General features: G+C 44.5%; 2 protein-coding genes across 6 annotated transcripts in view; one reads left to right on the top strand and one right to left on the bottom strand.

Moving 5' to 3' along the window:
• Positions 1–5,427, top strand: part of LOC144599706 (mitofusin-1-like) — a 44,056-nt gene extending 38,629 nt beyond the window's left edge. For all 4 annotated transcript variants that reach the window (XM_078410933.1, XM_078410935.1, XM_078410932.1 and 1 more), the window contains exons 17-18: positions 1,592–1,726; positions 3,533–5,427. In XM_078410933.1, the coding sequence (XP_078267059.1) occupies positions 1,592–1,726; positions 3,533–3,602 (205 nt within the window). In that variant the 3' untranslated portion in view covers positions 3,603–5,427. The remainder of the gene's footprint in view (positions 1–1,591; positions 1,727–3,532) is intronic.
• Positions 5,428–8,056: 2,629 nt separating this feature from the next.
• LOC144599704 (guanine nucleotide-binding protein G(I)/G(S)/G(T) subunit beta-1-like) overlaps positions 8,057–20,577 on the bottom strand; it is a 30,278-nt gene continuing 17,757 nt past the window's right edge. For both annotated transcript variants that reach the window (XM_078410930.1, XM_078410931.1), the window contains exons 7-10: positions 15,060–15,126; positions 13,759–13,960; positions 12,457–12,673; positions 8,057–11,288 (exon numbers count right to left, since the gene is read on the bottom strand). In XM_078410930.1, coding sequence (XP_078267056.1) covers positions 11,182–11,288; positions 12,457–12,673; positions 13,759–13,960; positions 15,060–15,126 — 593 coding nt within the window. In that variant the 3' untranslated portion in view covers positions 8,057–11,181. The remainder of the gene's footprint in view (positions 11,289–12,456; positions 12,674–13,758; positions 13,961–15,059; positions 15,127–20,577) is intronic.

Raw genomic sequence — 20,577 nt, 5'->3', positions numbered from 1 at the left:
GACCCATTTTGTGTCTACCTTCGATTTAAACCAGCATCTGCATTTCTCTGGAGAGAAGGAATGGGTGACGTTTCGGGTCGAGACCCTTCTTCAGACTGATGTCGGGAGCGGGCGGGACAGAGATAGAATGTGGTCGGAGACAGTAAGACTGGTGGGAGAACTGAGAAGGGGGAGGGGATGGAGAGAGAGGGAAAGCAGGGGACTGTCTGAAGTTAGAGAAGTCAACAAGACATGTAGCTTCAAATAACACATTTCCTCATGGCTCTCATTTTGAACACATGGCCCTGAGATATTTTGCTCAAATTAATTATAGATACACCTATTAGGTATAAATGTTTTTATTTTGCTACATATTCTCCAGTTTTATCCTTAATTGGCTTAGAGTTTTAGCCTCTAATACTTTAAGATCTGTCATGAATGTACTTTGTTTAATTCTTAATAGCTTTATATATTGACTTGATTTGACCACAAGATAAAACAATACTTTTATGGATACGTTCTATAATTTTAGTTGTTTGGAGACACAGCATGGAAACAGGCCCTTCGGCCCACGCCGACCAGCAATCACCCGTTCACACTAGTTCTATATTATCCCACTTTCTCAACCACTCCCTACACAATGGGGGCAATTAACCTACAAACCCGCACGTCTTTGGGACATGGGAGGAAACCCACGCGGTCATGGGGAGAACGTGCAAACTCCACGCAGACAGGAGCCGAGGTCAGGATCAAACCCGGGCGTCTACCAGCTGCGCCACTGTGCTGGCCTAACCAATGGCACAAGATGGAGAACGTGCAAACTCCACACAGACAGGAGCCGAGGTCAGGATTAAACCCGGGCGTCTACCAGCTGCGCCACTGTGCTGGCCTAACCAATGGCACAAGATGGAGAACGTGCAAACTCCACAAACGGCAGCCGCGGTTCGCATTGAACCCGGGTCTCTGGCGTTATGAGCCACCAGCTCTACCAGCGTGGCCCACTTGAGTTTGACAACATAATCATGCTGTATCAAATGCTGTGGTCTTGCTTTTAAAAATGACTGTGTGGCTGGCATTTATCCTCTCCACCCCCACATGTGCAACCAAGCTGTACATTTCTGTTGACCCAGCCCCAAGGACAAGATAAACTTCCTGCTCCTGAGCCATCAGACATTTGGCTTCTTAAATTTGAACGTTAGCAAGATGCTTTATCTACTTAGACACCGTGTCTGGTGCGCTCCTACGAGTCGGGAACACCTGAATTGGAAGCTCTGAGTTTACCGCTTACCTCTAACTTGCATCAAGTGCCTGTATTTGGTCCTTTGAAGTATTGGCTGTTACAATAGCTCGCCTCATCGTGGCCTCTCCAACACGGCTACACCTCCCATTAGTCTTCAGGGGAGCACAGCTAAGCAAACCATGGCACATGAGAAATCAAGGGAGTAGGTATCAAATGGGTAGGTTTTATGCAGAATGATCAGCCATGATTAAATGTAAGGGTCGCTGGCAAAATATTAAATGTTGGTGTACAAGATTTTAAAAATTGGACAAAAAATAAGTTCAGTAATTGTTTCCTTTCTTATGCCTGCTCTGTTCACTGTTGTTTTTCCAGGGAAATGAGCAGCACATTTGCCCGACTCTGCCAACAGGTAGACATCACAGAGAAAAACTTAGAAGAAGAAATCTCCAAACTCAACAAAAAAATTGAACTCCTTGAATCTACACAAAACCGATCAAAGCTTCTGAGGTAGTGATCCTTTTTATATTTTAATGAAACCTACTCTTTAATTCAGGGTAAGGTATGTTTTGAAAACATTTCAGAGCCCAAAAGTTAATCCGTTTGTATATTTTTCTAACCCAAAGGTAATTGTGTAATTAGGATAAAACAGATTCCTTTCCTCTTGAAAGTCGTGTTGGGTTCAAACCTTGCCCATTGGTGTCAACAATCATCACCTTCGCTCTCGACTAATGGTCAACTAGCGTTCTCCTGCATTGTCCATGGTGGATCTTATCAATGGCATGGACACAGAATCGGTGCTTTTTGGCCAGTGTGGCTGGCATAGTATAACAGACTGTTTGTGTTCTTTATTATAGACTTGCTTCATAAACAAGTCTGGTCTTCCTTTTCCCAAGGAATTTAAGAAGAGTGAATGAATATGTAGGAAAGTACATTTGACACAAAAGTCAAAGACTAATGCTGACAGGGAACTGCAGATACTAGAATCTTGAGTAAAGCAGAGATGAGTGTCTTTGTTACTATTCCCTCCTCCACCTGTATCCACCTATCCTTTGTAGCTCTTCCCCTAACCAGCTGTGTGATGGGACCTGACTCACAACACTGCCTGTCCGATTCCCCATTCTCACTAACTATGCCTGACCCACTGAGTTCCTGCCGTCGTCTGTTTTTGCTCAAGATTCCAGCATCTGCAATATTGCATCACCAAGATGCTTTCAAAGACCACCCACTCTGCATAGACCCCCAGATATCACTTATTTCCTTTAGTCCATTGGCTTACATAGATACATGTTGATAGAGACATAGAAAATAGGTGCAGGAGGAGGCCATTGGGCCAGCACTGCCATTCAATGTGATCATGGCTGATCATCCACAATCAGTTCCTGCCTTCTCCCCATATCCCTCGATTCCACTAGCCCTAAGAGCTCTATTTAACTCACTTTTGAATGCATCCAGTGAATCGACCTCCACTGCCTTCTGTGGCAGAGAATTCCACTAATTCACAACTCTGGGTGTCCAATCCCTTAATAATTTTATGTTTCTATCAGATCCCACTCGCCCTTCTAAATTCCAGTGAATACAAGCCCAGTTGTTTCATTCTTTCATCATATGACCTCCAAAGTAAATCCACACACATATTTTGAGGAACTCTCTCCTCTCCTATGGTTCCACAGACACAAAATGCTGGAGTAACTCAGCGGGTCAATAGACAATAGGTGCAGGAGGAGGCCATTTGGCCCTTCGAGCCAACACCGCCATTCAATGTGATCATGGCTGATCATTCTCAATCAGTACCACGTTCCTGCCTTCTCCCCATACCCCCTGACTCCGCTATCCTTAAGAGCTCTATCTTGCTCTCTCTTGAATACATTTAGAGAATTGGCCTCCACTGCCTTCTGAGGCAGAGAATTCCACAGATTCACTGACTGAAAATGTCTTTCCTCATCTCGGTTCTAAATGGCCTACCCCTTATTCTTAAACTGGCCCCTTGTTCTGGACTCCCCCAACATTGGGAACATGTTTCCTGTGTCTAACCCCTTAATAATCTTATACGTTTCGATAAGATCTCCCCTCAGGCAGTATTCTTCAGAAGGGCCTCGATCCGAAATACTGCCTGACCTGCTGAGTTACTCCAGCATTTTGTGTCTACCTTCGATTTAAACCAGCATCTGCAGTTCTTTCCTCCACACACAGACAGTTACATTGATCTTTCACTTATCACTGACGTGTTAGAACAACTTGGACAAGTTTGTTCGGTTTAAGTTCCCGACTGTTGCTATTGCGAATGAATTATTTTGAAAACCATTTTTCTTGCAGAAACAAGGCAACGTGGCTAGAAAATGAATTGGACGTATTTACGAAGCAGTACCTGCAGCCAAGTCGCTGATTACGAGCCAGCGGTAGAATCTATGTTTGTTCCATAACCTCACCGATGGCAATTGTCACCACTGCTGCCCGAGTACCATGTGGAAAAATACAAACTTTGTCCCTTTATATACAGTAATGACTTTTGAGGATCCTATTGAGCAGCCTGTAAAAGATGCTTATTTTTCTAAACTAAATTGAGATGTTGGAAAAAGTAGTCACTGTCGTGTGGGGTAACAAACCCCATGTGGTGAGGCACATTTCAATTATAAATAACACCAGAACCAGTTTAATTAAACAAACTAGTTTTCATAATTTCAAACACTTCAGAAAAATTGGCAGATGCACTGAAAAAAAGTATTGCGTATAGGATGGAACTGCAGATGCTGCTTAACAGACAAAGTGCTGGAGTGACTCAGTGGGACAGGCAGCATCTCGGCCCCAAACATCGCCCATTCCTTTTCTTCAGAGATGCTGCCTGTCCCACTGAGTTGCTCCAGCATTTTGTCAATTAAAAGTATTAAGTATCAGATTATATAAACTGCATTCAGATGAGTTTCCATTTGCTCGTGTGCCTGCTTGATCAAAGCACATTGAACCTGTATTTATATTCTAATCTGCGGGAAAAAACTCATTTGCATACCCTCGAGCCTAAATTTGCATAGGTCCATTTTCATGTCGACTTCTATCGTTTCCTCACGAGTACAATGAAGCCAACAGGCAATGCTGACAATCCTAAACTATAATACCAACTTAAAGCAAGCAAAGGTTATGAATGGAACATCACACAATTGTGCAAATAGACGGTACTGGAGTGAAGTGGTTAAAGGAATAATGAACAGAACAGGTGGGTTTAAATAGACAGCACATGAAACTTTGAGGTCAAAATATCATTCAAGGTGCTCAAGGACTAATTGTCAATTCTTCAGTTTGATAGATTTTGTACAAACTGCATTGTAGAAGCTACTCATTCCAGTATTATTAAGTTATATCATGATTCTTCTACTTCCACCATGGAAACTTCATTATCTCATTACCTAATATTTAAAACATCCAGCTCTGGCCTTTTTGACATGCAAATTCTGAACAGCCTTATTGTATAATCTTGCAATCACCACTGGGTTGCTTCAGGACTTAGACATTAGATTCTGTTAAAGTGACTGGGCTAAGTATGGGACTCCTATACAATCCAATTTATAATATATTTAAAGAATCACATTTCCAATCATCTTAGTTTCTTTAGATACAGGCAAGTTATGAGAACTATAAACTTGCACTATTGCTACGATTTAAATTTAATAAAAACTGTACTAGTATTTTCCAAGTGAATTGTTGCCAATATTTCATTACTACCAAAAAGAGAAATGTTTTGGGTTTTTTTTTTAACATTGGATTTTTACACTGGTCACAGCTGTAATTCTACCAGCTCTTTATTTAAAATGGGGAAATTAGAATTTACCATTTACCAGAAGAAAATATCAAGCTTTATACAATCTTGGTGTAAATTGGCCTCAACTCATCGACTTCATTTCTAATGGATTAGTATCCAAATGGCTGGAGAAGGCTAATGCTTTAAATCACTTCATTCCACAGTTGACCCACAGAACGATGGAGCACAGTGTTTGAATGTAAAATTGAAAAAATTTATACTTCGTTAATCATCAAGTTTTGTGCTTTTAAACTACAAGATTTATTAAAGGAGCTTTGAATAAGTTTTGTACACCATTGGTTCTTACTGTTAAGTGACTGGTGTATATCTCTCCTGAAACAAGATGTGACTAACAAGCCACATTTAAATCTCTTGAGCATGTATACTTGAAGCAACTATGATTTCTAATAAATTATTTCACCAATGGTGCTTTAGTGTCAGTATTTTATTAAAAGCATGTTGTAATAAAATTCATATATGTGCTGCCTTACGGTGAAATAAAATGGGAAACCAGTCTTCCTGAAGGGATTTTTCAACTCATTTCCAAAACTACCAACGTTAATCAGGTCATGTTGGCATGCAAGATTGAGATGACTGAATCAATGGATGAGAAGATTGGAGAGGAGGGCAGGAATGTGGAGATGAGCGTTGAGGGACCATGTGGCTTATTCCCATTGCATGTGTTCAACTTGGAAGATAACCAAAATATTAGTCTTGAAACACAAATTTAACCTGTTCACTGCTAAGTTTTTTCACTATTGGCCATGGCCAGAGTATACTTAGGGGTGGCACTTAACAGGTTCAGTCTGAAGAAGGGTCTCGACCTGAAACATCGCCCATTCCTTCTCTCCTGAGATGCTGAGTTACTCCAGCATTTTGTGAATAAATACCTTCGATTTGTACCAGCATCTGCAGTTATTTTCTTACACTTAACAGGTTAAATAAGCTAGTGCAAAAGATATTACAGAACAATGTTGATACAAAATTATGCTTTCCTATAGGTATTAATTTAATTTAAGCATAAATTCTAAATTGCAAAGTCAAGTCTAATCATTTTCTTATTCAGTAGTTAAACTGCATTGATGGTAACAGTGGTATAGTTTGGGACTTTGAACATAATTTCACGTCTTAACCATTATCTGGAATCCTTTCTTATGAATGCCCGTTCGAACTAGGTGATCCAACTCCAAAATGTGATTTTTACTCTGTTCAGACTAGTGCTATATTTCTCACCAGAGTTGGCACACTAAGGCAATCACTACACTGGTAAATGTGTCTACACTGCAGGGTCAGTCAACATCCATCTAACTTTACGGGAGTAGTTAAAAAAAAAAAAAGTCAGGGATGCACATTTCTCAACCATGGTTAATGGCAGAGATATTTGGAAATAAATAATGGATAAATTACTGGAGTCACTCAGCGGGTCAGGCAGCATCTGTGGAGAACATGGATAGGTGACGTTTCACAGAGTGCTGGAGTAACTCTGGGTCAGGCAGCATCTGTGGAGAACATGGATAGGTGACGTTTCACAGAGTGCTGGAGTAACTCAGCAGGTCAGGCAGCATCTGTGGAGAACGTGGATAGGTGACGTTTCACAGTGCTGGAGTAACTCAGCGGGTCAGGCAGCATCTGTGGAGAACATGGATAGGTGACGTTTTACAGAGTAACTCAGCGGCTCAGGCAGCAACTCTGGAGAACATTGATAGCATAATTTTGTATCAACGTTCTGTAATATATTTTGCACTAGCTTACGGAAGGGCCGTTCAGAAGCCTGATAACAGAGGAGGAAGACTGTTTTTTTTTCAGAGAGAAAAAGAGAGAGAAAAAGAAGCGAGAGAGAAAACTCATTTCCAAAACTACCAATGTTAATCGGGTCAGTTAGCATGCAAGATAGAGATGACTGAATTCCCAAGCAAATGGATGAGAAGATTGGAGGGGAGGGCAGTACTGTGGAGATGAGCCTTGAGGGACCATGTGGCCTATTCCCATTGCATGTGTTCAACTTGGAAGATAACCAAAATATTATTCTTGAAACACAAATTTAACCTGTACACTGCTAAGTTTTTTCATTATTGGAGTAACTCAGCGGGTCAGGCAGCATCTATGGAGAACATGGATAGGTGATGTTTCACAGAGTGCTGGAGTAACTCAGCGGGTCAGGCAGCAACTCTGGAGAACATGGATTGGTGACACAGGTGAGGGTTTTTTTTGACAGGCAGATGAACTAATGCCAGAGATGAGAAGACAGGTGTGAGACGAAAGAGTTGTGGAGGAATATAGGTGGAAGGGGAGAAATAGGTACAAATCCAGGTGGGGCACTGGGGAAGGGAGGAAAGGGTTTCAAATTCTCCATTTTAGGTAACTACAATATTCATACCGTTGGGCTGTGAGCTAATTTGAGGTTGGACATTATTGCTATTGAGGGAGTGCAGCGTAGGTTCACAAAGTTAATTCCCGGGATGGCGGGCCTGTCATATGATGAAAGAATGGAGCGACTGGGCTTGTATACACTGGAATTTAGAAGGATGAGGGGATCTTATAGAAACATAAAATTATTAAGGGATTAGGCATAGGCACGCTAAATGCAGGAAACATATTCCCGATGTTGGGGGAGTCCAGAACCAGGGGCCATAGTTTAAGAATAAGGGTAGGCCATTTAGAACTGAGATGAGGAAAAACCTTTTGGACAGAGAGTAGTGAATTTGTGGAATTCTCTGCCTCAAAAGGCAGTGGAGGCCAATTCACTGGATGCACTCGAAAGAGAGTTAGATAGAGGTCTTAGGACTAGTGGAATCAAGGGGTATGGGGAGAAGGCAGGAACAGGGTACTGATTGTGGACGATCAGCCATGATCACATTGAATAGCGGTGCTGGCTGGAAGGGCTGAATGGCCTCCTCCTGCACCTATTGTCTATGTATCTATGTAATACAAGGTGCTGTTCCACCAGTTTGCGTGTGACCTCACTCTTGCAATGGAGGAAGCCCAGGACAGAAAGGTCAGTGGTCCAAGCTTTTAAGACATCTGGAAAATACAAACTTTACACATCCTTGGTTAAAAGCATTTTTATTGGTTACAATCATTTTATCGCAACATTATTTTCACAAAGTCACTGTACAAATACAAAAAAGGAAATACTGATGTGGAAATACTATAAACAAAGATACGGCAAGTGGATATCAGTTTGTCTTGTATATAATAGCACAATAGAAGAAAACATGGCTAAATTGCTGGTTTTATTGGCTGCAGAATAGTTATTAATACAAAATCCAAGGACAATACAGTATTACAAAACTGGTGTTAATACTGTAACCAGAAATTCAAGGAACATTATGTAAAACTATTTGTACAGGCTGGAAAAAAAAAATCAGTTTTGCACTTTCGACCATAATTCTAATACTGAACAAGATAGCAAATTAAACAACCCCAGTTATATTCTCCGTATTTTACAGTACAAATATCCCCATTCACTAAAGTTCAAGCCTTCATTGGTTGAAGGTCCAGCAATTCATATTTGAGATGTACATTTTGATCCCGATTGTTCGGACTACCTTGTACCAGAAGCAATGCATTGGAGGGGATAACATGAGCTGGATGCATCACGTGTGGGGTTACCTGCGTGCTGCCCTTCACAGGTAGATATTCTAATTGGCAACCACAAGATGTTTGATTTGGCCGATCCAAACGTCACTACATTCTGCACCAAGTCAGCCTCCGTATTTGGAGAGCCTGCAAGAGTAAAGAACATCCTGCAGAAGACACTAGCCCACCCAAGACAGGTGAAGCCAAGCGATTTTATCATTTAACAAATTGCAAAATCAAAAGCAATAGGATTGATTGATTGATTGATCCACAATAGTCGATTCTGAAAGGGCAACTGGAGAAAGATTAGCAATCTACTGCCTGTTTCAACGTATGGCTGATTAAATGAATAGAAACTGGAAAGGTTTTCAAAAGCTAAACAAACAGCACGTGCTCGAGTTCAACACATGAGTAAGCATGGCACAATGCGAAGTACAGAAGTTTAAACCTTTATCCACCCTTTGAAGATCCCCTTTCATGTATTAATTGGAAAGAGGAAAATACACGTATAAATCTTGGTATCAATGATCACCATCAGACCCGGTAGAATTTAACTGAAAATATTGGAGCTTGGAATTTACAAATTTGCAAAAACATCCGCTGGCCTGGCTTTAAGGAACTGCAAAGTAATGATCTATGCACGTCCGTCCTTTATGTTAAAGCATACGTATATAACCGGTGTTTATAGGGTGGGACGTGAACAACAACTGACTGTTTTTGTTAGTGGTTGAAACTGCAACTTTGCTGTGAAGTTGAGTTGTACAACACCCACCCACCCGTTCATGGTACTTACTGTGAGCACTGCACTGATGTGGTTTAAGGGTATATATCACACCAGACAGTCATCTGCAGCACAAGCCAAGCTTGTCATCACATTCTAAAGCCACGTTAAAATCCACATGATTTGAGACTGATCACAACTTCAGTAATAACTGGTCTTGGAAGAACAAAAACCCCCATGTAAAGTTCAATAATCCACCATTTTTATATTGTATAACGGGTTTTATAATGCTAATGATTTTGGTTAATTTTCCACCTTTAAGAAAAGCTGCTACTTTTAAACCCCATACTGCATTAATAAGCACTTTAGAGAAAGGCCATTGAGATTTACAAGGTGTAAATTGAGTTTCAGGTTAAAATAGTGCACATATTCACAATCAAAAAGAACGATTTGTCCCACTTATCAAGAATGTTAATGTCAAGCTAAACTCCAGTGGTTTCAGCAGCACCGAAGGTCACCAAATCAGATGGATGAGCAAGGAAGCAGCTTCAGTCACTCAGTGTGTGCTGGAATCGACTTTTGAATGGCAGGTATGTATGCGGGCAAGTGAAGAGAATGTAATGTACCCGGTAAAATCCTGTGCTGCTCAGGAACCTATGTACCTCATGGAAAGTGCACAAGATGATGCTATTTATGGTCTTTCGGCTCCACTGTGGCATGTAGTTATAGAAACCATTATGGTCCAGGGAGATGTAGACGCCAGCCTTGAGCAATATGCTGCTGGCAATGGCCTGATAGTTTGAAAGCTACAGCATGGAAACAGGCCCTTTGGCCCATCGAGTCCAGGCCGACCATCGGCCGTCTGTTTACACCAGTCCCACGTTCCTATCCCTGCACTTGGGGCAATCTGCAGAGGGGGGACTAACCTGCACGTCTTTGGGATGTGGGAAACTGGAGGAAACCCTCGCGGTCAGACAGAGCGTGCAAACGCCGCGCACAGACAGCGACAGAGGTCAGGGTCGAACCCTGGTCTCTGGCGATGTGATTCAGCGGCTCTACCCGCTGCGCCACTGTTCCGCTCCATGGTGATGTTCCATGAGCGGGGATCAACGGGGATGAAGGTAAACGTGAACGGGATGGGGGGGGCTGACAGAGCAAGCAGTCACTGCGCCAGAGAAGCAACAAACCGGTTACAGTGTTCGTTTGGCGGCTGTGGCTGCCAGGATACACGGCTGATGGAGATGCATTTTCTTGTAAAGGTGCAGCAGCATTTAGTTTTAACATGATAGGTCCTGTCTCTGTACAGTACGTTAGGCAGTGCAAATGCACAGACAATTCAAAGTATATAGATGGAATGTTCTGTATAATTATAAACCTGCAAAAAAGTGCGCACACCACCAAAATATTACACAATAAGTTAATTCACCCAAAAAATCTCAACAGCAATCAATTTATCACCAACTTCAGTGGAATTTGATAAATACAGGCAAGAAATTTAGCTTTAAAAATGTGACTTTTTTTTTTACAGAGACAAATTACACGATTCGCTGCTGTAATGTGTACATTCTGTACAAAACAGATTGGCAGATTAGCAAATAAAAACCTTCTGAACAATGCAGTCATTAAAACTGAACAATGGTTAGTTTGAACTATTTTCCGAGTCGCTATGATACTGTACCAGCCTTTTACAGTTTGCAGCTGACAGCGATTTTTCCTCTTCATTAGATTAGCCTACTTGACACAAGCCTCGTGTTATACAATTGTATTCAGTGATAGACAACTGTCATCTGCAAACGCTTGATAGAAAGGATGTTATTTGATTGCTGTGGGTGTCAGCCCAGGGGGTCCTGTGGTTAATGTCACGTCACCACCTCAGTTCCAGATTTTCAGGAAGCTGTCCCAAGAGCCGGTTCCTACCGCCATCCCATCGTCCGTGATGCCCAGACAGCTGACGCGGTTGTCGTGGCCAGCCAGCACGCCTAAAGGGCGCACAAAGCACAACCGGTATTATTGCCCGAATTACAACCGGGCAGCACCGCGGCGGTAATGAGGCTGCCTCACGGCACCAGAGACCCGCGTTCCATCCCGACTACGGGTGCTGTCTGTGCTGAGTTTGTACGTTTCCCATGTGACCGCTTGGGTTCCTTCCGGGTGCTCCGGTTTCCTCCCACACTCCAAAGGCGTGAAGGTTCGTAGATTAACTGGCTTCTGTAAATTTTTAATTGTCCCTCCGGTGTGTGTAGGATAGTGCTCGTGTACGGGGTGAGCGCTGGTCAGAGCGGACCCTGCTGTTCCCGCGCTACATCTCCGAACTAAACCTAAACCAAAGCAATTTTAACAGGGAAATTTGACTATAGTTTTACACCAGTGGGTGCCCCAGTGGTTCAGCTGGCACAGTTCCTCAATGTGCCAGAGTCCCGGGTTCAACCCTGATTTGGATGCTGTCTGTGTGGAGTCTTCACGTTTCCTCCCACATCCCACAAATGTGTGATTGTAGGTCAATATGCTCTGTAAATGTCCGCACTGGTGTGCAGGGAGTGGATGGGAAAGTGGGAGGACATACAACTAGTGTGAACAGGTGCTGTCTGTGTGGAGCTTGCACCTTCTCCTTCAGACAGCGTGGGTTTCCTCTTGGTGCTCCGGTTTCCCCCCACATCCCAAGGGCGTGTTGGTGAATTGACCCTAGTGTTAGGATGCAAAACTGGAATGACATAGCACTAGTGTAGGGGCGGGCGTGTGATTGTTGGTCGGTCGATGCATACTCAGTGGGTTCATTGATGTGCTAACAATCTTCAACATTACAGGGCAGCACGGTGTGTGGCGCAGCAGTAGAGTCGCTGCCTCACAGCGAATGCAGCGCCGGGTTCCATCCCGACTACGGGCGCCGTCTGTACGGAGTTTGTACGTTCTCCCCGTGACCCGCGTGGGTTTTCTCCGAGATCTTCGGTTTCCTCCCACACTCCAAAGACGTGCAGGTTTGTAGGTTAATTGGCCTTGGTAAATGTAAAAATTGTCCCGTGTGTAGGATAGTGTTAGCGTGCGGGGATCGCCGGTCGGCGCCGACCCGATGGGCCGAGAGGGCCTGTTTCCGCACTGTATCTCTAAACAAAACCATTACAGTATAATAAAGGGTAGAGTGGTCCTGACCTGCACGATCTCCCTTGAGAGAGTCCCACACGTTGCAATTGAAGTCGTCGTAGCCGGCAAGCAGAAGGCGGCCGCTCTTGGAAAAGGCGACGGAGGTAATCCCGCAGATGATGTTGTCGTGAGAGTACATCATCAGCTCCTGGTCGGCCCGCAGGTCAAACAGCCGGCACGTGGCATCATCAGAGCCCGTGGCAAACGCACTGCCGTTAGGGAAAAACTGGCAACGGGAACAGGAGAGACAATGCTGCTGCAGCAATTATCCACATTCAACAGCATGGTCACACAATCATGCTCATTACCCACCACTCATTCTTATAAAGCAATAGATTTTATGAAATTGGGATTGTAAATGTTTGCACAATTAAAAAACACACAAAAAGTTAAACACTTCAATCCAATTTCACTTGGTGTTTAAAAAGAAGGAAAAAAAGTCACTCATTGTGATAAGATTGTCCTGTATCAGCGCAGGTGTAAAGTGACGTTTATTATTTAATGTAAAACTGCCAGCATTTTGTGCCCATCTTTGGTATAAACCAGCATTTTGTGTTTATCTTTGTTTAAACTAATGCTTCTTAAACTGGTGAATGGTTCCCCCAAGGGGGAATGAAATTATTTTGGGGGGAAATGAAGGGTGAATGACTTAATAATATATATAAAATTATACACATGGGGGAAATACACAAGATGAAAATTACCAAAAAACATAGGAAAATTTCGTCAAGGGTGAATGAAATGTTGTGAGAAAGACTCAAGATTTTAAGAAGCACTGGTATAAACCAGCATCTGCAGTTCCTTTTTATTGTCTCCCCCTCAACCCCCCCCCCCACCCTTTTAAATGATCTAAAGAAGGGTCCCGACCCGAGACTGTGTCTGTCCGCTCCATCCACAGCTACTGCCCTCCTCTCCATTATAACAATAGACAATAGGTGCAGGAGGAGGCCATTCGGCCCTTCGAGCCAGCACCGCCATTCAATGTGATCATGGCTGATCATTCTCAATTAGTACCCCGTTCCTGCCTTCTCCCCATACCCCCTGACTCCGCTATCCTTAAGAGCTCTATCTAGCTCTCTCTTGAATGCATTCAGAGAATTGGCCTCCACTGCCTTCTGAGGCAGAGAATTCCACAGATTCACAACTCTCTGACTGAAAAAGTCTTTCCTCATCTCAGTTCTAAATGGTCTACCCCTTATTCTTAAACTGTGGCCCCTGGTTCTGGACTCCCCCAACATTGGGAACACGTTTCCTGCCTCTAACGTGTCCAACCCCTTAATAACACATTGCAGAGGCTGGATGGACACTTACGCACACTGCATTGATATCAGACACGTGCCCTGTGAAGGACTGCCGGCACATCCCGTCTCGAATATCCCAGAGTTTGGCCGAGGCATCGCAAGCGCCGGAGACAAAGATCTTCATGTCGGGGCCGAGGGTGAGGCTCATCACATCGCCTGTGTGACCTGCAAATGTCGTCGTTTGATGGCCCGTCTCAATGTCCCATAGCGCACTATAAATACAAAACATTAACACTGTACAAAAAACAACAGTGCCTGGAGAAGCAACAAGCCACCTGTCCACTCCCTCCACAGATGCTGCCTGACCCACTGAGTTCCTCCAGCATTTTGTGTTTTGCTCAAGATTCCCGCATCTGCAGTTCCTCTTTTCTCCATGTTCATATATTACATTCACAAGAGCAAAAGGTTCACATTAATCCCTATTAAACTGTCCAATGAACGAATAATGGGAATAATGTTCTCTTCCGGCTGATCCCACAGATGTTTCCGAACTTGGAATTGGAGTACAAACTTCATAAAATAGACAGAGTGCTGGAATAAATCAGCAGGTCAGGCAGCATCTCTGGAGAACATGGATAGGTGACATTTCACAGAGTGCTGGAGTAACTCAGCGGGTCAGGCAGCATCTGTGGAGAACGTGGATAGGTGACATTTCACAGAGTGCTGGAGTAACTCAGCGGGTCAGGCAGCATCTGTGGAGAACATGGATAGGTGACGTTTCACAGAGTGCTGAAGTAACTCAGCGGGTCAGGCAGCATCTCTGGAGAACGTGGACGGATGCCGTTTCGGGCTGGGAACCCTCTTCATACATGACGTGAAACACTGCCTCCAGAGATACTGCCTGCCCCATCGATTTACTCCATCACTTTGTATCCTTTTCTGTAACCCAGCAGCTGCAGTTCCTTGTGTATACAAATCTCCTAACGTCTCCATCTCCCCTCCGAGCTCAGAACGCCCGTGACGTCATTCTGTTCTCTCTACCCCATTTCAAATGGATTTACCTTCCTCCCTAACTCGGATTTCCCTTCCAATCCTCTCCTGCTCCCAGTTTGACAATTTCAATCCTCTTCCAGAAGGGTCTCGACCTGAAACGTCACTATTCCTTTTCTCCAGAGATGCTGCCTGACCTGCTGGGTTATTCCAGCGTTTTGTGTCTAAATGCAGATTTCACCTCATTTTCTAATCGGTAGCACAAATTACACCCATTTATTGGAGGCCCTTGCATCCCAGTTTACATCTTTTCACAAGGACTAAGCTATGACGGCAGGCTCGTCCCATGTGCTGTGGGCGTGCATGATGAAACACACTTACCAATTCGTATCTCCCGAGCTTGTAATAATCTGGTTGTCATCCAGAAAACGACAACACGATAAATAACCTGTTAAGACAAACGTTAATGCAGTCAGTGTCAATATTAGCAGAATTTATCATTATTTGGAGGAGGTCTTTAAAAACAGCTTCTCCAAACAAGGACTTCAAATCAAATCCAGCGTCTGATTTAAACACAAAATAAATGCTGGAGGAACTCGGCAGGTCAGGCAGCATCTGTGGAGGGAATAGACGGGCAACCATATAACAACGACAGCACGGAAACAGGCCCGTTCGGCCCTTCCAGTCCACGCCGACCACTCTCCCTGACCTAGTCTCATCTACCTGCACTCAGACCATAACCTTCTAATCCCCTCTTATCCATATACCTATCCAATTTACTCTTAAATAATAAAATCGAGCCAGCCTCCACCACTTCCACCGGAAGCCCATTCCATACAGCCACCACCCTCTGAGTAAAGAAGTTACCCCTCATGTTACCCCTAAACTTTTGTCCCTCAATTCTGAAGCTATGTCCCCTTGTTGGAATCTTCCCCACTCTCAAAGGGAAAAGCCTACCCACGTCAACTCTGTCCGTCCCTCTCAAAATTTAAAAAACCTCTATCAAGTCCCCCCTCAACCTTCTACGCTCCAAAGAATAAAGACCCAACCTGTTCAACCTCTCTCTGTAGCTTAAGTGCTGAAACCCAGGCAACATTCTAGTAAATCTCCTCTGTACCCTCTCCATTTTGTCGACATCTTTCCTATAATTTGGCGACCAGAACTGCACACCATACTCCAGATTCGGCCTCACCAATGCCCTGTACAATTTCAACATCACATCCCAACTTCTATACTCGATGCTCTATAGACAATAGACAATAGACAATAGGTGCAGGAGTAGGCCATTCAGCCCTTCGAGCCAGCACCGCCATTCAATGCGATCATGGCTGATCACTCTCAATCAGTACCCCGTTCCTGCCTTCTCCCCATACCCCCTCACTCCGCTATCCTTAAGAGCTCTATCCAGCTCTCTCTTGAAAGCATCCAACGAACTGGCCTCCACTGCCCTCTGAGGCAGAGAATTCCACACCTTCACCACTCTCTGACTGAAAAAGTTCTTCCTCATCTCCGTTCTAAATGGCCTACCCCTTATTCTCAAACTGTGGCCCCTTGTTCTGGACTCCCCCAACATTGGGAACATGTTATCTGCCTCTAATGTGTCCAATCCCCTAATTATCTTATATGTTTCAATAAGATCCCCCCTCATCCTTCTAAATTCCAGTGTATACAAGCCCAATCGCTCCAGCCTTTCAACATACGACAGTCCCGCCATTCCGGGAATTAACCTAGTGAACCTACGCTGCACGCCCTCCATAGCAAGAACATCCTTCCTCAAATTTGGAGACCAAAACTGCACACAGTACTCCAGGTGCGGTCTCACCAGGGCCCGGTACAACTGTAGAAGGACCTCTTTGCTCCTATACTCAACTCCTCTTGTTACGAAGGCCAACATTCCATTGGCTTTCTTCACTGCCTGCTGAACCTGCATGCTTCCTTTCATTGACTGATGCACTAGGACACCCAGATCTCGTTGAACTCCCCCTCCTCCTAACTTGACACCATTCAGATAATAATCTGCCTTTCTATTCTTACTTCCAAAGTGAATAACCTCACACTTATCTACATTAAACTGCATCTGCCATGTATCCGCCCACTCACACAACCTGTCCAAGTCACCCTGCAGCCTTATTGCATCTTCCTCACAATTCACACTACCCCCCAACTTAGTATCATCTGCAAATTTGCTAATGGTACTTTTAATCCCTTCGTCTAAGTCATTAATGTATATCGTAAATAGCTGGGGTCCCAGCACCGAACCTTGCGGTACCCCACTGGTCACTGCCTGCCATTCCGAAAGGGACCCATTTATCCCCACTCTTTGCTTTCTGTCTGTCAACCAATTTTCTATCCATGTCAGTACCCTACCCCCAATACCATGTGCCCTAATTTTGCCCACTAATCTCCTATGTGGGACCTTGTCGAAGGCTTTCTGAAAGTCGAGGTACACCACATCCACTGACTCTCCCTTGTCAATTTTCCTAGTTACATCCTCAAAAAATTCCAGTAGATTTGTCAAGCATGATTTCCCCTTCGTAAATCCATGCTGACTCGGAATGATCCCGTTACTGCTATCCAAATGCTCAGCAATTTCGTCTTTTATAATTGACTCCAGCATCTTCCCCACCACTGATGTCAGACTAACTGGTCTATAATTACCCGTTTTCTCTCTCCCTCCTTTCTTAAAAAGTGGGATAACATTTGCTATCCTCCAATCCACAGGAACTGATCCTGAATCTATAGAACATTGAAAAATGATCTCCAATGCTTCCACTATTTCTAGAGCCACCTCCTTAAGTACTCTGGGATGCAGACCATCAGGCCCTGGGGATTTATCAGCCTTCAGTCCCATCAGTCTACCCAAAACCATTTCCTGCCTAATGTGGATTTCCTTCAGTTCCTCCATCACCCTAGGTTCTCCGGCCCCTAGAACATTTGGGAGATTGTGTGTATCTTCCTCAGTGAAGACAGATCCAAAGTAACGGTTTAACTCGTCTGCCATTTCTTTGTTCCCCATAATAAATTCCCCTGCTTCTGTCTTCAAGGGACCCACATTTGCCTTGACTATTTTTTTCCTCTTCACGTACCTAAAAAAACTTTTGCTATCCTCCTTTATATTATTGGCTAGTTTACCCTCGTACCTCATCTTTTCTCCCCGTATTGCCTTTTTAGTTAACTTTTGTTGCTCTTTAAAAGAGTCCCAATCCTCTGTCTTCCCACTCTTCTTTGCTATGTTATACTTCCTCTCCTTAATTTTTATGCTGTCCCTGACTTCCCTCGTCAGCCACAGGTGTCTCTTACTCCCCTTAGAGTCTTTCCACCTCTTTGGAATAAATTGATCCTGCAACCTCTGCATTATTCCCAGGAATACCTGCCATTGCTGTTCTACCGTCTTCCCTGCTAGGGCCTCCTTCCAATCAATTTTGGCCAGCTCCCGCCTCATGCCTCTGTAATCCCCTTTGCTATACTGTAATACCGACACTTCCGATTTTCCCTTCTGCCTTTCCATTTGCAGAGTAAAACTTATCATGTTGTGATCACTGCCTCCTAATGGCTCTTTTACCTCTAGTCCCCTTATCAGATCAGGATCATTACACAACACTAAATCCAGAATTGCCTTCTCCCTGGTAGGCTCCAGTACAAGCTGTTCTAAGAATCCATCTCGAAGGCACTCTACAAACTCTCTTTCCTGGGGTCCATTTCCAACCTGATTTTCCCAGTCTACCTGCATGTTGAAATCTCCCATAACCACAGTAGCATCACATTTTTGACACACCAATTTTATCTCCTGATTCAACTTGCACCCTATGTCGAGGCTACTGTTTGGGGGCCTATAGATAACTCCCATTAGGGTCTTTTTACCCTTACAATTTCTCATTTCTATCCATACTGATTCAACATCTCCTGATTCTATGTCACCCCTTGCAAGGGAATGAATATCATTCCTTACCATCAGAGCAACCCCACCCCCTCTGCCCACCTGTCTGTCTTTTCTATACGTTGTGTACCCCTGGATATTCAGTTCCCAGCCCTGGTCCTCTTGTAACCATGTCTCAGTGATCCCTACAACATCATACTTGCCCATGACTAACTGAGCCTCAAGCTCATCCACTTTATTTTTTATACTACGCGCATTTAAGTACAACACTTTAACTTCTGTATTTACCTCCTCTCTCACATCGTTCACAATTGGCCCTGCCCTTAATTTCTTTTCCGCTCTAGAACTTCTGTTCCCATTCTTCCGAGAGTCTTTTGCAATATCTCCTGTATTCCCTTTTACCTCATCTTCATATTCACAATTTGTTAACCCCTCCCCCCCACTACTTAGTTTAAAGCCACAGGTGTCACACTAGCAAACCTGCCTGCCAGAATGTTTGTCCCCCTGCTGTTAAGATGCAACCCGTCCCTTTTGTACAAGTCACCCCTAGCCCAGAAGAGATCCCAGTGGTCCAGAAATCGAAATCCCTGCTCTCTGCACCAGCCCCTCAGCCATAAATTCATACCCTCTATCTCTCTGTTCCTGGCCTCACCAGCACGAGGTACCGGTAGCAGTCCAGAGATAACCACCTTCGACGTCCTACTGCTCAGTGCTTTTCCCAACTCTCTAAACTCCCGCTGTAGCACCTCCTTCCTCTTCCGCCCGACGTCATTCGTGCCCACGTGCACAACGACTTCAGGTTGATCGCCTTCCCTCACTAGGATTTTCTGAAGCCGGTCTGTGATGTGTTGAACCCTGGCACCAGGGAGGCAACAGACCATCCTCAAGTCCCTCCTGCTGCCACAGAATCTTCTGTCCGTCCCTCGGACTATGGAGTCACCGACCACTACGGCTCTTCCAGACTTCGGTCTCCCCTGTCGAGTATCCTTGCCAACAGGTCCGCCACTCGGACTGGAAACGTCTTCTGCCCCGACAGTTCCCAAGAGGGTATACCTATTTGCAATAGGCACAGCCACCGGGGTCTCCTGTAGTCCACGTCCACTCCCCCCTGAAACAGTCTCCCACCTTCGCTCGACCTGGACCCTTGGCGTGACAGCCTCACAATAGGTCCTGTCGAGGAAACTCTCGCATTCTCGGATGGCCCTGAGGTCATCCAACTGCCTCTGCAACTCCACCACACGTCCCTTCAGGAGCTGCACCTGGACACAGTTCTTGCAGGTGTAGCTCCCAGAAGCTCCAGCGACGTCCCTGTCTTCCCACATCCTGCAGGAAACACACCGCACCAACTTTTCCGCCATCACCTTGTGCCTATAACCAGCTCTGGCTTAAAACAATGGTATCCTCCTCACCTCAGCCTCCTCGCCGAAGACTCGCAGCCAAAGACTCGCACTTTTCTCACTGGGCACTTCCCTCACTGGGCTGCACCTGAACACGGCTGCACCCTTTTGCAAGTATTGCTTATATTACCAATTAAATTGCCTGATTGTCCAATTTACCTGACTTCTCACTTAAACTGGCACTTACTTTAGTGCTCAGCCAACGGGCGTCCTTGCTCTGCTCCCGGACTTTTGAAATTGACTACTAGCTTCCTTTTGGCGCTCTTTTTAAACTGCCTGCTCAACTGTGATTGGCACTTACTTTAGTGCTCAGCCAACGGGCGTCCTTGCTCTGCTCCCGGACTTTTGAAATTGACTACTAGCTTCCTTTTGGCGCTCTTTTTAAACTGCCTGCTCAACTGTGATTGGCACTTACTTTAGTGCTCAGCCAACGGGCGTCCTTGCTCTGCTCCCGGACTTTTGAAATTGACTACTAGCTTCCTTTTGGCGCTCTTTTTAAACTGCCTGCTCAACTGTGATTGGCACTTACTTTAGTGCTCAGCCAACGGGCGTCCTTGCTCTGCTCCCGGACTTCTGATTTATAAAGGCAAGCATACCAAATGCCTTCTTCACCACTCTATCCACA

The sequence above is a fragment of the Rhinoraja longicauda genome, chromosome 13 (genome assembly GCF_053455715.1).
Source record: "Rhinoraja longicauda isolate Sanriku21f chromosome 13, sRhiLon1.1, whole genome shotgun sequence".
Taxonomy (NCBI): Eukaryota; Metazoa; Chordata; class Chondrichthyes; order Rajiformes; family Arhynchobatidae; genus Rhinoraja; species Rhinoraja longicauda.
The sequence above is the reverse complement of the archived record's forward strand: the minus strand, read 5'-3'. Positions and strand labels throughout refer to the sequence as shown.